Raw genomic sequence first — 16,662 nt, 5'->3', positions numbered from 1 at the left:
AGAACTGGCAAATGTTCTTTTTCCTATATTACTCTTAAGTGAGGCACTTTTCTGAGTCATTATCCAGCAGGCATGGCTCAGTACTTACAGTATTAACCCTGGTCTGGCTTTTGGCGAGGTGATATCATGGGAAGTGTTTGGTTTACTCAACGACATAGCCAGGTCTTTGATGACAGCACTATGCACTTTGGCAGGGGCATCAGCAGAGTGGTTTGGGTTGCAGCAGCACTTGAGTGCAGGGATGAACGCTTGTCTTTCTGAAGCACTCTTAATTTTAAGATGCTGAAGTAAATGTCGTGCCTGGTACGTGTAGTGAGATGGCTGTGTACAATTTTGATCTATATACAACTCGGACATTAAGACATGAGCAGAGAGCTGCAAGACCTCAGAGATAGTGGATTGAGCCTCTCATTTTTTTCCTTCATAAAACCATAGGGATTTCCTAAATATTTATGAATTTGTGGTTTACTTACTGAGTTAGAGCCTGATCTTCCGGATAGTCAGGTCAACACACTCAAGTCCCATCGAAGTCAATGAGAGTTCTGTGGAGGAAGAAATACCTGCATAGTATTTAGAGATAACGAAGTGGTAGCTCCAGAGAAAACGCTGATAACTGACCAGTGATACCAGCTCATTCTCTCATAACAGGAAAGTAAATAACTCCTGTCACCTTGGCTGAGGAATGAAGAAGCACCGGTCCATACTACTGATGAATATTTCCAAAGTCAGCTGACTTTGTTGGTGGAATATATGTTTGTAGTGTAAGCCACTGTCTCTAGTTTATCTCAAGGTTATTATTACTATTATTGAGTGCTGACATAGTGCTTGTACTGGACATATGTAGGAGATTCAGTCCTTGCCCTGAGGAGTTACAATCTAGAGCAGTATGATAATACTTTCCAGTTTTCTAACACTTTCTATCCAAGGGTTTGAATGCACATCGCAGACATTAATGGAGGAAACTTCCCCACATTCCTGTGAGTGAGGTGTTAACAACATCATTTTACACATGGGGAAACGGAGGCACCAAAAGCTACTTAAAGAGATAGGAACATACAACACAGATCCCATGATTTCCAGTCCTGTGATTTAACTGCACGGGTTCTCCTTTTCTGCACACAGACACAACAGGTTAGACACATTTAATATACCACATGATGGTCCAAAATTGAAGAGGTGTCGGAATTTTGCAGAGATCATTGTAGGAGGACTGTGCAGAAGAAGCCTGTGTGGAGGAGGGAACTGTTTGGAGGTTAAGTCATTCACAGGCTCAGGACCCATCATGTGATGAATTAGCTAGTTGGCTTGGTCTTCAGGGAGAACTGACCTATGGCTAGAGAAATGTAGGGCATTTGCTACAAAATTCTTATTTCAGAAATGTTAAGTGACAACAGTTCCAGAATTTAATTGTAACTGCTGTTCATAGAGCTTGCCTACTGAGGGCTTTCAGTGTCTCTGCAGTGTTTGGGAGCCCTGAAGTGTATACATACACATATTTATAATGTATAAATACATGTGAGCATAGATAATATAAATATAATATATGAATGTCAATGCACACAGGAACTGCTTTGCATTAAATAGTGTGAGAAATTGCACCAGAGTCTGAAAGCATGAGCTCCTTTTACAGTGAGAAAGGAGGGATGTGATTTCATATAGCCCTTCCTGCCGATCAACAAGAAAAAAAGCACAGTGCAGGTATAATTTACACCCTGAGGCAATTGAGAGCAACACTAAGTGAAAGCAAAACAACCCAACTGGCTAAGCCTTCAAGGCATGCAGAGGCTGAATTGCGCTCTCTCTCTCTCTCTCTCTCTCTCTCTCTGTGTGTGTGTGTGTGTGTGTGTGTGTGTGTGTGTGTAATTGAGGGAACAGGGACACAGACTGGGAGCTAATCCTTCATCCTTATTCAGTGAAGATGCTCATGTAATTCACGAGTGTTTTGCCTGTGTGTCAGAATTTGCCCCAGAGTTAGTCTGCCCAACATACCTTGTGGGAGCCTCCAGAGGAAGATTGTCCAATAGAACTCTGATTAGCCAGATTAACCTACTGTATGCTTAGATTGAGGTGATCTGGGATTAAGTTGCAGTATATTCCCATGTGTACAAGGGGCTGGTTTGTTCACTCCTTTTATGATTTCCTTGTTGGAAGGATGTTTTAGGCCAAATTTTCAGACCTATCAACAAAAGCTGTGTCTGTGAAGTGTAAGTGTGTGTGTGCGCACACACACTGAGTAACTGTGTGAGCAAAGTGTGCACTTGTGTGTGTAAATCAGGTGCAAGGCCGAAGGATTAGTTGCCTTGCAGTTACCCATTTTGTTCTGCCAATGTAAATACACAGGAAGGGGAAGTAAATTTCTCTCCAGGGCCACTTTGAGCCTGTTCAGTGGGTGAGTAAACTTTGACTGTCTCTAATTTTCCTCTTTGGTTTCTCTTACCCTCTCCCACCCTTGCTTTCCTATCCCCTCCTCCTCCTTATGACACTTATTATTTTTCAATCCACAGCAAAACAGTTCACATCAAGGTAATTGATGATGAGGAGTATGAGAAAAACAAGACTTTCTTCATTGAGCTGATGAGCCCACGCATGGTGGATATGAGTTTACAGAAAGGTGTAGTACTGGTCCTCCAGACTAATGTTAACATTCTTCTTTCCTCTTCTCTTTCTTCTCCTGCCTTTTTTTCTCCTCTGTTTTTTTCCTTTTTCTATGATTTCTTTTTATTTTCCAACCGCTCTGTCCTTAACACTGCTGTGCACGCACAAACCTGTCACATGGTACCTATGGGGTTTTAGCCGGATGCGGCACTATCCTGCGGGGGGAGGGGAGGGAGGACCTTGGGAAGGGGACGAGATAGAGAGACTGTGTGTGTGTGTGTGTGTGTGTGTGTGTGTGTGTAAGCGAGAGATTAGGATACCACCCCAAAATTGTTGAAATGGCTCGTGGTGGGGTTTTCTGTTGCTCCCATTGGCTGGAAGGATTGGACCTCCGCATGCCTATCTGTGCAGCTTCATTGGCAAAACATCTCCAGGAAACATACCCAGATTCCTAGAGGAGCTGTCAGCCTGCCTCAGACCCATACTAATAAAAATACAAGAGTCCAAGCCCACATGAAAGCAGCACGTTAGTTCTCAGAAGTATTTGGTAAAGTCCTTTAGCTTTATTGCAGACTGACTCAAGGAGCAACTGCCATCAGGATAAGGAAAAGGAAGAAAATCAACACGCTGTCTTTGATTTTTTTTTTTAATTTTTTTTGAGAAAGAGAGAGAGAGAGAGAGAGAGAGAGAGATCATGGCAGCCTTATGCATTGCCGTGGTATCAGACATAGTGTTGCGAGCTTGCCAGGGTGAAGAAGGAGCAATGCCAGTCTAGTCTGCAGGGTATTTTAATTCCAGCCGCCCCAGCCCTCTGGGGTATTTTAATACATGTTTCTCTTCCCAAGAGGTGGCAAAGACCTACAGTACTTCTGTGCCCAGGTAAAGCCGAATCTCTCAGTCACTGACCATCGACTTCAGGGAGAACAGGCTGCCTGGCCTCACTGGGTATGTCTACACCTGGGGATAAAAAACCCACAGCTGGCCCAGGTCCACTGATTCAGGCTTTTGGGACTCGGGCTTTGGGGCTGAAAAATTGCTGTGTAGATGTTCGGGCTCAGGCTGGAGCCCAGTTCTAGGACCCTGCAAGGGTTGGAGGGTCCCAGGCTTGGGCTTGGCGTCAACACCACAATTTTTAGCCCCGCAGCCCATGCCCCAAGAGCCTGGCCTTAGCTGACCTGGGCCAGCCACGGCCATGCTGCAGGGCTGGTGAGTAATGTTTATTAAACAGTTAGAAAACAACTAGAAACAAGAAACTAAAATATTTGTTGTTTTTAAATAAAGAGGGGGAGGTAAAAAAAACACCCAGTCCCCTCAAAGCCAAATGAGAGCTCCCCCCTGAATGGACAGCCACCAGCCTCACCCACGTCCATGCATGTATGAATGTATGTATGGATCTCTCTCTGTCCTGCTCCTCAACTCCACATCCAACGTCTTATCAGTTATGAGAGGGTGGGAGAAGCAATTGGTCCCTCAACTAAAATGTGTTTGATATCTTTGTGGCTGTTTTGCCCTTGGTTATTTCTGATTGGTCAATGCTCTGTCAGCTGATGAGATATTATTACCATGTGACAGTAAACTAAATGTGCTGCAGAAATCACCTCCCACTAACCATCAGCAAGGTCCAACCCTCCCCTTCCCCTTCACTCCCTTGCCCACCCCCATCTTCCTCCTCTAATACTTTCCCACTCACCCTAAGAGCAACTACTACCGATGCGCCATATCCAACAAACAAAACGCTGCCCAAGGCAGCAGCAGGAATGGACTGCATGTGAGAAACGTGTGGTGCTGCTGCGTCCGCTCCAACCAGCCAACCCACTGTACACGGCTGTCTTTCTTGTTGTCCCTACAGGAAGACCATAAGGGTTAAAATAGTAGATGAGGAGGAATACGAAAGGCAGGAGACTTTCTTCATTGCCCTTGGTGAACCGAAATGGATGGAACGAGGAATATCAGGTGTGAGATCCTTTTTGAAAACAAACCAACAGAAACCAAACCCCAAATCCAAAAAGTAACCCTTTCTTCTCCCTCCCACCCACCTTTTCTTCTCCTCCTCCTCTCCCGTTAGATGAATCAGCTTTTATTCTTTTCCCTCCTGTATTCTCGCTCTCACCCTGTTTCGGTGTCATCTCTGCCTTTTAGAGCCTAGCTTATTTCTGATCCTCCTTTTGTGCAATGCTTGGGCCTCGGGCCTTATTAATATCATCAGTTTTGATTGGTTTTATTTTGTTTTGATGACATCTTTGCTGCTACCCCTTCTCCCCCCTAAGGCTGAGACTGAAGGGAGTGAAAAAGAACCGAAAAGAATGTAGTGCATGGCTATCTCTTCAACTCCCCTCTTCAGTACTGAATGTCCCTCCTTTGTCCCCAGTCCCTTATGGTGCAGCGTTGAATATTGTTGTTGGCTTCCTCTGAATCTTTGCTAAAAACCTGTCTCATACAGCAGGGGAATCACAGTCACAGTGTTTTGGTTTTACAGTAATAATACTTTGCACTTCTCTAGCTTTTTTCATTCAAGAATCTCCAAGCACTTCACAAATATTCATTCATGGAGCCTCACAACACTTCTGTGAGGTAGGTATGAAGCCTTATTTCCCAGTTTACACGCAGATAAAATGAGGCACGGGGAGGTTAAATGACTTGGCCAAAATCACACAGCAAGTGAGTGGGAGAGCTGGAAAAGAACCCGGACTCTGAGTTTCCAGTTTTAGTTGCTATACAGTACTTAAAATTACCTGTATCTGTCTACCTGCCCACACACTCAACCTCTTCCTGTACCACTGTAATCAGTGTGTCTTCCCATCACCACAGTGGCTCCGGATCTGGCCCATTGAGTGTAATTTTTAAACATAAGCACCTAATGAAAGGATATCCAGATCTCCATTTTGGTGTCTGAGCTGGCACTCAGGCAGGTTGATGTGCCTGTCTGAGCGTAATTTGGGCACAATTCCATTTTAGATGCTCCTATAACAAAGATGCCAAATGGGGCAATTAAGTATCATGTGATTTTAGACTCTTCAAATATATCAAGAACGAGATAATTCCATTTGTCCTAGAGGGTGGCTATTAATGTAAGTCTGAGTCCCATCGGAAATGGATTCTGCTTTGGATGATTTATGTTTTCTGGGATGGAATGCATCCCTGCTGGAGTCTTACCATGAGTGCATCCAAGGTCACCGAGAATTCCTCTCAAGGCCATGCCGTCAATGTCTCACAATGCAGAACTGGTTCATACAAATGAGGGCTCCCCTGAGAAGCCATTTGATGGAGCCCCATCCTTACAACGCCTAAGCTTTGTTGTGCTACCTGCCCAAAGCAACTCCTCCCTGCCAGCCAGGGGTTTACACAAGGCTGGTGGAGAGGAACAGCACTGGTGTGTGTGTGTTTGAAGATAGGGGCATAAGGAAATAGTAGATGTGCCATTTCTGTTAATCAGAAGGAGGGCGATCCTTCTCTGTGCCACTGCCAGAGTCACGACAGATGGGGACATTCCACATCAGGCAATAGCTGTTCTTACCTCTGAGCCCTGTCAGCATGAGGCAGCTCATGCTCCACACCAGGTGCCGTGGAGTATGCGTTACTGTTACGTGCGTTGCAGTAGCACTCAGGGGCCCCTCTCAGAATCAGGGCCCTGTTGGGCTCAGCACTGTGCACGTGCATAGGAACGCATAAGTAACTCTGGAGAACCTACAACCTAAATAGACAAGACAGACAAATGACAGCAGACTGACAATGGATAGACAAAATGCCCAAGGTACATATCTTGTCAGCTACAGTTTTCTTATTTCCCCCAAAATATTCTCTCAGTTTTGTCCACCCACCTCAGCCAAAGTTCTCCCTATTGCTGAGCCAATGCTCCCTTCTTCCACCCTGATCACCCCGTGGAAATGTTATCGGTTACCATGTGCACTGGGTTGGTGTTGAGAGGCCAGGGATGCATTGTGCTAGGCACTGGGGGCACACATAACAAAGAGATGATCCTTGTCCAAAACAGCTTGCCATCTAAGAATGTAGGCGAATGAGGGGGGCAGTGTGGGGTAGAAGGTACCCAGCCAGAAGGCCCCTGTGTCACAGAAAATGTCTAATGGCCTCCTGGCCTCTCCCATCCCGCTGTACTCCTTGGTGGCAGCTCCAGCTGCTCTGCCCACCCCTACTCCATGGAGGGGATTAAGGAGGCTACATTAGAGACTCCCTGGGATGGGAAGAGAGGCCAGTGCAGCCTCTCCAGTTCCTCTGCCATCTTTGCAGGCAGCTCAACAGAGAGGGAGGAAACAGGTGACATCCCACCAGTATTTCAGACTGTCCCTCGTGGAGTGGTTCTCCATGTCTCAGGGGCTCAGTCTGAAGCTGGTGTGAAACAATAGCTCAGAGAGGTATGAATTGCCCCATTCATCTCAGCTGGATGATAACTATTAAATCTGCTCTGGTGGGGCCCTCACTAACACCACCACACAGAGGACTCTTGGGGTGGGCACTTCACTGGCAACACCCCCACATGATTTGGGTGAGATGGTATCACCCAGGGTCCCCCAGTGGGTAGATGGGGGCTTCCTTATCTGGACAGAGGGGACACCCAGCCTGCCCAAAAAAAAGGAGTAGTGGTGGGTCCCTCAGCAGGGCAACTCTTGAGTGGGTGACCCTGGCCATTACCAACCCAAGTGGGGTCAGGTCCATAATGCAGGACCAGGGCAATTGGGGATCCCTATGTTGGAGAGGGCCTATCACCTTGGTTTGTCTTCATCCGGCCCTGCAGACAGTACAGTTCTCCTCTCATGCACATGTTCTGAAGTCCTTTGGCTTCTTCTCCTCCTCACTACCAATGTAGAGCATAATGGGGAGCAGCAGAAGACACACTGTTGGAAGTCAGTGGAGAGGAACTCAGCAGGACTCTGCTGCACCTGTAGTGTCAGCCATTCATACTTGGATTTAGTGCTGCCATTGCTTCCATCTGGCTGCAGAGAAAGGACTGAGTAAGGTACAACAAGAGAGAGCTCGCATGAGACTCTGTTCACCCCCACTCCTGTGAGAGGGAAGAGGAAAGGCACCTTACATGTCAGGCAGGGGCTTGTGATAAAGGAACAGGGTTGGTAGGTAGATGGTATGGGAAAAGCTGTGAGGAGACAGGTAAGGATCATGAGGAAGAAAAGAAAAACACTGTGATTTCTACTATGAAAATGTAAACCCATTAGGAAGAAAGAGCGCCAACATCTAGGACAGCAGAAGCTGAAGCCAAACAGGTTTAAATCAGTTCCAGTGAAGCAAGGGCCAGGCTGGTTAGTGACAGAGCAATGGCTTGTTGAATTTGCCAGTCATCTCTGACCACCTGAGTTTTATATCCTAGTTAGGTCAATTTGGTGGAACGATCCCAGTCCCATGTGTACAGTCTGTCTGCATTGCCAAATCACCATACAGTTAAGCACAAGTTTACTAGGGCCTTAATAGCAAGTGCTGCTGAAAGTTAGTACAAAGGTGATTGGCAGATCAGCACAGGGGAAGCTTGCACAGTGTCTGTCAGCGTCCAGACGTTTTGTGTAGTACTCCCTGGAATGAGAAACATCTGCCTGGTGCTTGGACATGACGTGATTCTTCCCTTGTTGAAATTGCTTTTGTTTCTTATCCCACTCACGCAGCAACTTCCTCTAACCAGGGCACCACTCACCCGTTAACAAATCTCCAAATTAACTTAAATCAGACACTGTTTAAGTTGCCGTGATGCTATGTCATGACAAAGACCATGTTTCTTCTCTCATTTACACCAATGTAATTTGAACGTAACTCCATTAAAGACAATGGGGTTAGATGGTGTAAACAGGTACAAGTGAGGGCAGTGTCAGACCCAGAGGCCTGCTGGACAAATCCTAAAAGGCAGCTGTCTGCCTCTGTCACAGCATAGGAGCACCTATCATCAGCCTCCATTTACCAGCAGGATGTGAGATACAATAGAAGAGGATGGTGCACTTTTTATTTGTCCATTTGTGAGGATTATCGGCAAATTTCCAAAAAACATGTCCACAGAAGAGGAAGAGATGCACACATCTCATTAGCCTCATTAAGGTGTAGCCAATGCAAGGGCTCAGCACTTAAAAATAAAGGAAAGGAAAGAGGGTTTCAATGTATTTTTACACTGTCACCATCTTAATCCTATGACATTTCAAAAGATTCCATGTACTGTAGAGAGCTCCCACAAGAGGGCACCATTCTGTTGGCTTTGATGAAGAATTAGATGGCACATAATGGATATAGATGCACCAAGCATTGATGTAGTGCAAAGTCCCCTACTGACATGTGACAAGGTCAACACAGACACATGCACCTGTGAGGCAGACATGCAGAATCATGCAAAGACAAATATGTGCGCGTGCGCGCACACGTGGGGCTAGGACTCCATTGTGCTGGGCACTATACAAACAGAGAATAAAAAGATGGACCCTGTCCCCAAATTGGTTACAATATAAGACAAGACACAACACAGGGATACAGACAGACAAGGGAATATGAGGAAACCATGAGCCAGTATTGGTCAGCATGATAGGCTACACCCTCCCTGCCTAACTGTTGTCAAGAAAAATGAGAGTCTTGAGGAATTTGAAAGAGGATAATGGACTAGTTTTGCTGATGTTTACAGGGAGCTTCTCCCAAGTGTGAGGGACAGCATGGGCAAAAGCACAGATACCCTTCTTTGCAAATGTAACCAGTGGATGATAAGCCTGGCATCAGGGGCTGGTTGGAGATGGGAGTCGTCATCTCAATAGATAGGGTGCGGATTGGCCGTGAAGGGTTTGAAAGCACCCACATACTTATGAAGATACGCACACACAAACACACATATGTGCATGCAGATACACACTGCCACAAAGAGAAGCACACACATATGTGTATGTACATGCTAATACATTCAGGCATGCACATTTTTGCCATGTGCACATTCCTGCAGGCATATACACACATATGGAGAGCAAATGCAATGGTGATGGGTGTAATATAAAACCTGGATAGGCAGATGTGAGGATACGCAAACTTAACCACATACATGTAGGCACATGCTGGCATATGCAAATATGTAGATGCTCCATGCAGTTACACATACAAACATATACTTACAGAGACCTACTCAAAGATGTGCATGCACACACACCAACATGCATGTAGATACCATTAATATTAAAGTCTGTCAGTATAGCGATCACTATTGTCATCACGTAGCCTGGGCCTTAATGACTCACAAGGCCACTGAGAGAGATTTTTTCAGCCACTCTTGGCAGGCCCAGGTAAAGTTGTTTTCGATGAGGAGTTTCTGTTTGTATATTCTGCTGGCATATTTGTACCTAGCACACAGTATGTGGTTTTCTTCAGCGTGTGCCCTTGTGGTTGGTGCCCTCCATTTAGCTCTGTTGCATGCAGGCTGGTCCCAGCATACTGTCGGACTATCTCACACTTCTAGATTGTCCTTCAAAGTGCCTTCAGAGCAGTACTTCTGGCCTCTGCGGGAGCGCGAGCATGTCCCTTTACTCAGCAGACTAGAAAGTGATCTTTTAGGTAATTGCCAGTCAGGCTGTCTAGTGCCAGAGCCAGCACATTTCAGTTGTGCTTTCACGATCCTAGCTTCAATGCCAGTGATTTGGGCTCACCCAGATGCCTTGTTATCCGGCCAGTTAATCTTAAGAATTAAGTAATAGGCAGCACTGATGAAATGCATCCAATGGCTAATGTGGTTTCAATACATAGTCCACATTTCACAGCCAGAAAGCACAGACGATAGAGTGTCAGTTGGCACGTAGGTGCATAAGACAAGAATTTACATGCTTAAGTGATGACCCCAGGGCAGGATTTGGATATCTTAATTTGGATCTGGATCTTGGTTTGATGCCTTGGGCTTGCTCAATGACAGCGTTTGGAATTTCAATGGCACAAAGTGCTGCTCTATGAATTCAGCAATTTACCATAGACCCATAACTGAAGGGATGCTACCCAGGACAACGATACAGGACACAATGATCAGCAGGGTATAGTCAATCCAGACTTTTGGCTAAACTCTCCTACATACATACCAATAGACATCACCGGCGAAGAATATATCTCTATATAGTATTGACTAGAGCTGAGGCTTATACTGGAGAAGTCTTGGCCCATTGATTGGGATCCCAACTTATACTGGAATATGTACCTTTGCCGGCTCACGCTCAGAGCTTGGTATCTATATTACAATCTTTGTGAGGCACTGAGGCACAGACTCATGAAATCTATCCCGTCCCTCATCTCACACATGCTTTTTGCTCCTTTCTCTTGGTGCACCAATGCCAGAGGGCAGACCCAGGTCCCATCAGTTTACCTGTATCTATCACAGCACTACTGTGAGACTGTAGAAGGCATCTGTCTATCCACCTGCCCATCTCCTATTCCCTACCCACCCTATCCCCAAAAATAAACTAACATGGTGAACAGCCACTTTAACTCACTCTGTGCTTTGATGAAGATCTTCTGGCGAGTGCCAGTGTTCAGCTAGAACTGTAGGGACTTAAGAATTGCAATGTCAGATCAGCCTGGTCATCCAGCTAGACCAGGAACCTGTTGCCAAGAATGCCCAGTATCAGGGCTGGTTGAAACTTTTTTTTTTTTAAGCAGAAAAATTGGGTTTTGACTAAATGAAAATGTTCATGGAAAGTGTCTAATTTCCTTGGAATTTTATTTACCGTATTTATTATTTCATTGGAAAACCCAAAACCTTGAAGCAGGACATTTTTGGGGTTTCAGTTGAAATTTTTTTAGTTTTTTGATGAAAATCCATGGAAAAAAAGACATTTTCTGGCCAGCTCTAGCCAGTACTAGATATCTCAGAGGCAGGTGCAAAGATTTGTGTCATGGATGACTATGGGACATCCTTCCCCTAGCTTGTTGATGTTTTCATTATCCATATAAATATCTAATACAGCTTTTTCCACTAAATAATTTTGTGTCACCTGCAACGTTTGCTCCTTTTCTGCTCAGTCCCTTTTCCTGATCATTAGTAAATATATTAAATGGCCTCAGTACTGGTATGGAACCTTGTGGCACCTAACGGTTAACCTTTTCGCCCTGACAGAAATAGACTGATTATTCCTATTCTTTGTTTCCTGTCCCTTAGGCAGTTTCTGATCCATGATAAACTTTATTTTGCATCCCAGGGCTACTTAGTTTCTTGAATAGCCTCTTGTGAGGGACTTTTTCAAAGATTTTCTGAAAGTCCAAATAATTATATCATGTAACTCTCCTTTCTCAGCTATTTTGTCAATATGCTCAGAGAATTCAAATAGATTAGAACAGATTTAGTGTTGGTATCTTGCCAACGTCCTGTGATGAAGACTGATAGCAATTTAATAGGAGCATATCAATGTGCAAGGGGTACCAATAAAAGTAACCCTCACTTAAGTTTGGTAGCACTGAAGTGGATAAGCAAAAAACTAATAGGAAATGTGAATTTCCTGCCCAGCAAGTAAGGCCAGGGAGGGTGGTGGGGAGCAGGGATGTTGGTTCTCTCCATTCTGCCACCTGCCCCCAAAATTTGCTACTCTTGTCTCCCTCTCCTTTTCCAAGAAGCTAACTAATGGATTCTCCTGGCTGCATCTGTTCCTCTTATTTGCAGTGACAGGGACCAAATCCCTGTCAACTGAGCATACCAGGACTTAGAAGCCTCCCAGCATGTTGAGCCACCTGCCTGGCCAGCCTTCTGTCAGTACCTTTCGAGTGTCTCTCTTCGTTAAAAGGTGACATTTTTGGTTTCACTGTTACTCTCCTGGTGGCTCTGGTGTCACAATAGCTCACAATTCAGACGTAGGTATTTTGCTACTCACTGCCCTACAGTGCCAGAGAAGTCCAGGCTGTTTATACTCTGGTCACACATCAGCCTTGACAATTTTTGTGCACTCCAGAATTACAGGAGCAGAGCTTGGTTTCCTTTTTCTGGGAGCCAATCCCTACCTTTTGCTTAATCTGTAGTTAACCCCAGAGTGCTACGCAGAGAACAGAGTTGGAACGGTGAACAACTGCAGATGAGATACCACTTTGGATGATTTCATTTGATGTTGCATAAGCATGAGGATCATGCTTGGAAAATTACAATTCATGCGGGTAATTGAGAGCCCTACGTGGGACAATTCACTTCACAGCAAATTGGTGAAAGACTGAACTTCAGGGATATTGGGTGAATGCTGATTTTGGACTATTCCACCTTATAGAGGGGTGAGAATCCTCCATGGAAACTTCATGAAGAGTTGGTTCCTGTAAGATATGTCTTCACAGCAATTTGAAACTCAGAATCCCTCTTAGAAGATTCTTCTTCATGGACAGTGGTTTTGGAACCATATTCCACCCTTCCTAGTGTAACCCACACACCATCTGGGGGTGGTGTTCTGTCCCATCTAGTGGCACTGAGACCACTTAGAGAGAGAGATTAATGAGTTTGCTCTACAACCTTAGCTAACAGTTAGTTGGCTTTTAGCTCATGTGGTAGAGGCTCATGCACTAAGGTCCTAGAGGCCCCAGGTTCAATCCTGACTGCCAATGACCAAGGTCTGTCAGTGTTACACTAGCAAGTAGCAGGTGGAATGAATGTGTCTCTTGCAGGGATCCATTTAACAGTGGATAGGCCAAGCATGGAAGACTCCACTTCACAGAGGGAAGTTGTGGCCGAGAGTCATCGTTGGAAGGTTCTGTTTCACGATCAGTGGATGGGAATAGCTCTGGGAATTTAAATTTCTTTTTCCAAACTGTGCTCTGTACCCCATCAAAAATGTACCTTGTGGGATTATAATTTCACCCTGCAATATACTGACAGAACCAAATTTGCTGTGGCAAGTCTCCCAATGAAGGGAATGGATCTGATTTTTCTCCCTCAAAGTCGCAGAGTTTTGCTATTGACTTTAGTGGGAGCTGAAGTAGGCATAATGCAGTAACATTTCTGACTTGTTTAACATGCTCAATAACATGTTTAGTTCTTTATGCTGCTTTAAGGAAAGGGCACACTCCTGCTTCCAGCTTCATAGACACCTTCGTATGGAAAACCATTAACCATAGGCACACAGAGAGCTCACTGCTACTGAAGCTCAGCCTCTTAAAGTTCCTCTGTCTTCTCAAGAGTTACAGTAGATTGCACAGAGATGCTAGCCTCTAGCAATTTGATGTGTGCTGTCACTGAGCTCCTTCAGGTGCCAGTACGATCCTGACAGTGCTGCTCTCACTTCTTGTTGCTGCCAGTGACTATTATTGTTGTGCAAACCTGAGTCTCATCAAGACCCCACTGCTGCTTCCCTCCTTGCATCACTTTTCCTCTATGGACACCCTGCATCTAACAGTCCAAGGGCACCCTTTCTCTTTAAAGGCTCTCCAGGAATAGAAATTAGAAAATATTTAGGCCATGTCTACATGAGCACTTATGTGGGCAAAACTTCCGTCGCTCAGGGGTGTGAAAAAACACCCCCCTGAGCTACATACATTTTGCTGGCTTAAGCGTTTGTCTGCACAGCGCTATGTCGGCGGGAGACGCTCTCCCGCCGACACAACTACGGACGCTCATTGGGCTGGTTTTTATTATGTCAACGGGAGAGCTCTCTCCCATTGGCATAACGCGGCTACACCAGCACTCTTACAATGGCACAGCTATGCCACCGTAAGCTTGTAAGTGTAGACATGGCCTTATGTTAGGGCAGGCCTACACTAGAAATGCCACATTGGAGCAGCTGCATTGCTGTAGCGTGTATGGTGAAAACACTCTGTGACGATGGGAGAGCGCTCTCCTGTAGGCATAACTACTCCACCTCCATGAGAGGCGGAAGCTACATAGCGCTGGTGTGGACAGCGCTTAGGTCGCTGTAACTTGCATCGCTCAGCGGGGTGTCTTTTTCACGCCCCTGAGCAACATAAGTTAGATCGACTGAAGCGGTAGTGTAGACCTGCCCTTAATCAATATTGTTTGCAGAATAAAATGTGGGGCCAATTCTGTGGTGAAGTAAGCGGTGATGAAAATGACACAGTGGGTTGGAAAATGAATGCAAACACATTTTCCACAATACCGGATTGGTATAAATTATATTATTGGTTATACCCATTTTCTGATCTACTCTCATCCTGGGCCAAAGTCATTCTGGGGGCAACCTTCATTGATCTCAGTGGAGTTACACCAAGGAGAATGTTGGCTACTGATGTGTCACCTACACAGTAGCATTTGGCCCATGAGCTTCATATTATATAGAAAACACAAACATTATAGATATTAGATACTGGCCTGGGCTGCAAAGTTCAGATACCAATTAACAGACTCTAGAAAAAAGCAAGTGTTCAGATCTGGGGCTTTGGTTCAGGCTATTATACAAACAAGCCAACAAAACCAGCTCGGGGTCTGGGATCCAGGGTTTTGATTCAGACCCAGGCCAAATATAGCATCATGCAACAGCAAAATGAAGGCAACTTCAGTAAATAGGAAAGCAAAGCTGCCTCTGAAAAAGGATTTGTATCAGAAAAGTTGTTCTTGCATATCTCAGACATGCCACCATGCTCGTCTGCACTCCAGCCAAACTCTCCTTCAGCTGATTGGATTCTCACTGGCTGTTACCTCTCTGCCTGGAATCAAACCAAGAAAGCATCAAAGGCAATTTACCCTGGAGTTGTCATGATGATTCTGTAGTTGCCAGGTGCCCCTTTCGGAACCTTAGGTCACTCTGGAGTTCCGAGCCTGAAAGGACCAGCTCCTCCTTGCTTCTGATACAGTGTTTGGTATTTTGCAAGTGAGCATGTGAAACATTTCGTACTAACAGGGTAGTTCTTGCAGCTTAATTAGTGGTATATGCAGAGGCTGGACATAAATAAGAAGGAAAACATTGTGTGTTTAAATTCATCCCTAGGGTACTCTACTGGAGCTCTGGAGATTATACTAGGGATTAATTATTTTAGCTTTATATACCTTCTATCTACTCCTTCATTTTATCACTGAAAATGGAATCCCCTGCCCTGCCCTCTCTGTCACAGTTTGGAAAAGGATATATAGAAGACATGGATTCATGTCTCCTGGGAATTCAGCAGGAAGAAGAGTTAATGCTACTTGCTTTGTCTGCCGTATCATGTGTTCATCTCATCTCACATCCTGCAAGGTTTAGGCAAGGGATACATAGGATTGCTATTATGGTGTAAAAGCTGAGCTTCTTTTAGTGGCTTCCTATAGTAACATGCTTGTCAGGCACCTAAAATACCCTAGACACTAATAACAGTAAGGCTACACTTAGGGGGGAGGGATAGCTCAGTGGTTTGAGCATTAGCCTGCTAAACCCAGGGTTGTGAGTTCAGTCTTTGAGGGAGCCACTTAGGGATCTGGGGCAAAATCAGTACTTGGTCCTGCTAATGAAGGCAGGGGGCTGGACTCGATGACCTTTCAAGGTTCCTTCCAGTTCTAGGAGATAGGATATCTCCATTAATTTATTTATTTATTAATTTAGGAGTGAGGTGCATTGGCTTAACTGTGTCATATGACCAGTGACTGGAAGAGCAGAGGGCACTGCAGATCAGAAATGAGGTGCACTAGCAGAGGTGTGTGAGAGCCCCAGATCGAAAAGCAGAGGGATGCTTCAGATGAGCATTGGTGTGTATTTGCAGAGGGGCAGAGGGATCCAGGACTGGACTGGCAGGGGATATTACAAGTCACGACTAAAGTACATTAGCAGGTCCATGTGCAAGAAGGAAGCTACTGTCTGTGAAATCATGTTCTTGCTTCTGTGAACTATATTCACTCAGAAAGATAAAGATAAAGCAATCCCCTGGCTTCCTGTTCTGTATTCTTGATGTTTCATTCATAGCTTTAGAGGCTTCTTCAAATATTCATGTATCATATCATATCATATAACTGAAGAAGAGAAAAATGCTTCTTTTGCAGGCTCAAAAGCAAATGAAAAGTATAAACTCAAATCCCAGAACACCAGAATATGAGAACAGCTTTATGAAACATGAAAACTGGCAATGTTTTTATAATCATTGTAGCTTAGGGGGTGAGTAATATTTCACTATTAGATTAATTTTGAACACTGACTCTACACACCGAAATAATGTTTC

The 16,662-nt window shown here is 44.9% G+C and overlaps 1 protein-coding gene across 5 annotated transcripts in view; it reads left to right on the top strand.

The window, feature by feature from the left end:
- SLC8A3 (solute carrier family 8 member A3) overlaps positions 1 to 16,662 on the top strand; it is a 210,883-nt gene that overhangs the window by 153,926 nt on the left and 40,295 nt on the right. For 3 of the 5 annotated variants that reach the window (XM_054028665.1, XM_054028668.1, XM_054028669.1), the window contains one exon: positions 2,505 to 2,611. In XM_054028665.1, coding sequence (XP_053884640.1) covers positions 2,505 to 2,611 — 107 coding nt within the window. Of the gene's footprint in view, positions 1 to 2,504; positions 2,612 to 4,444; positions 4,549 to 16,662 lie in introns of all 5 variants that reach the window. The other 2 variants (XM_054028667.1, XM_054028666.1) reach the window with 1 other exon arrangement.

This window comes from Malaclemys terrapin, chromosome 4, assembly GCF_027887155.1.
Source record: "Malaclemys terrapin pileata isolate rMalTer1 chromosome 4, rMalTer1.hap1, whole genome shotgun sequence".
NCBI lineage: Eukaryota > Metazoa > Chordata > Testudines > Emydidae > Malaclemys > Malaclemys terrapin.
The sequence above is the reverse complement of the archived record's forward strand: the minus strand, read 5'-3'. Positions and strand labels throughout refer to the sequence as shown.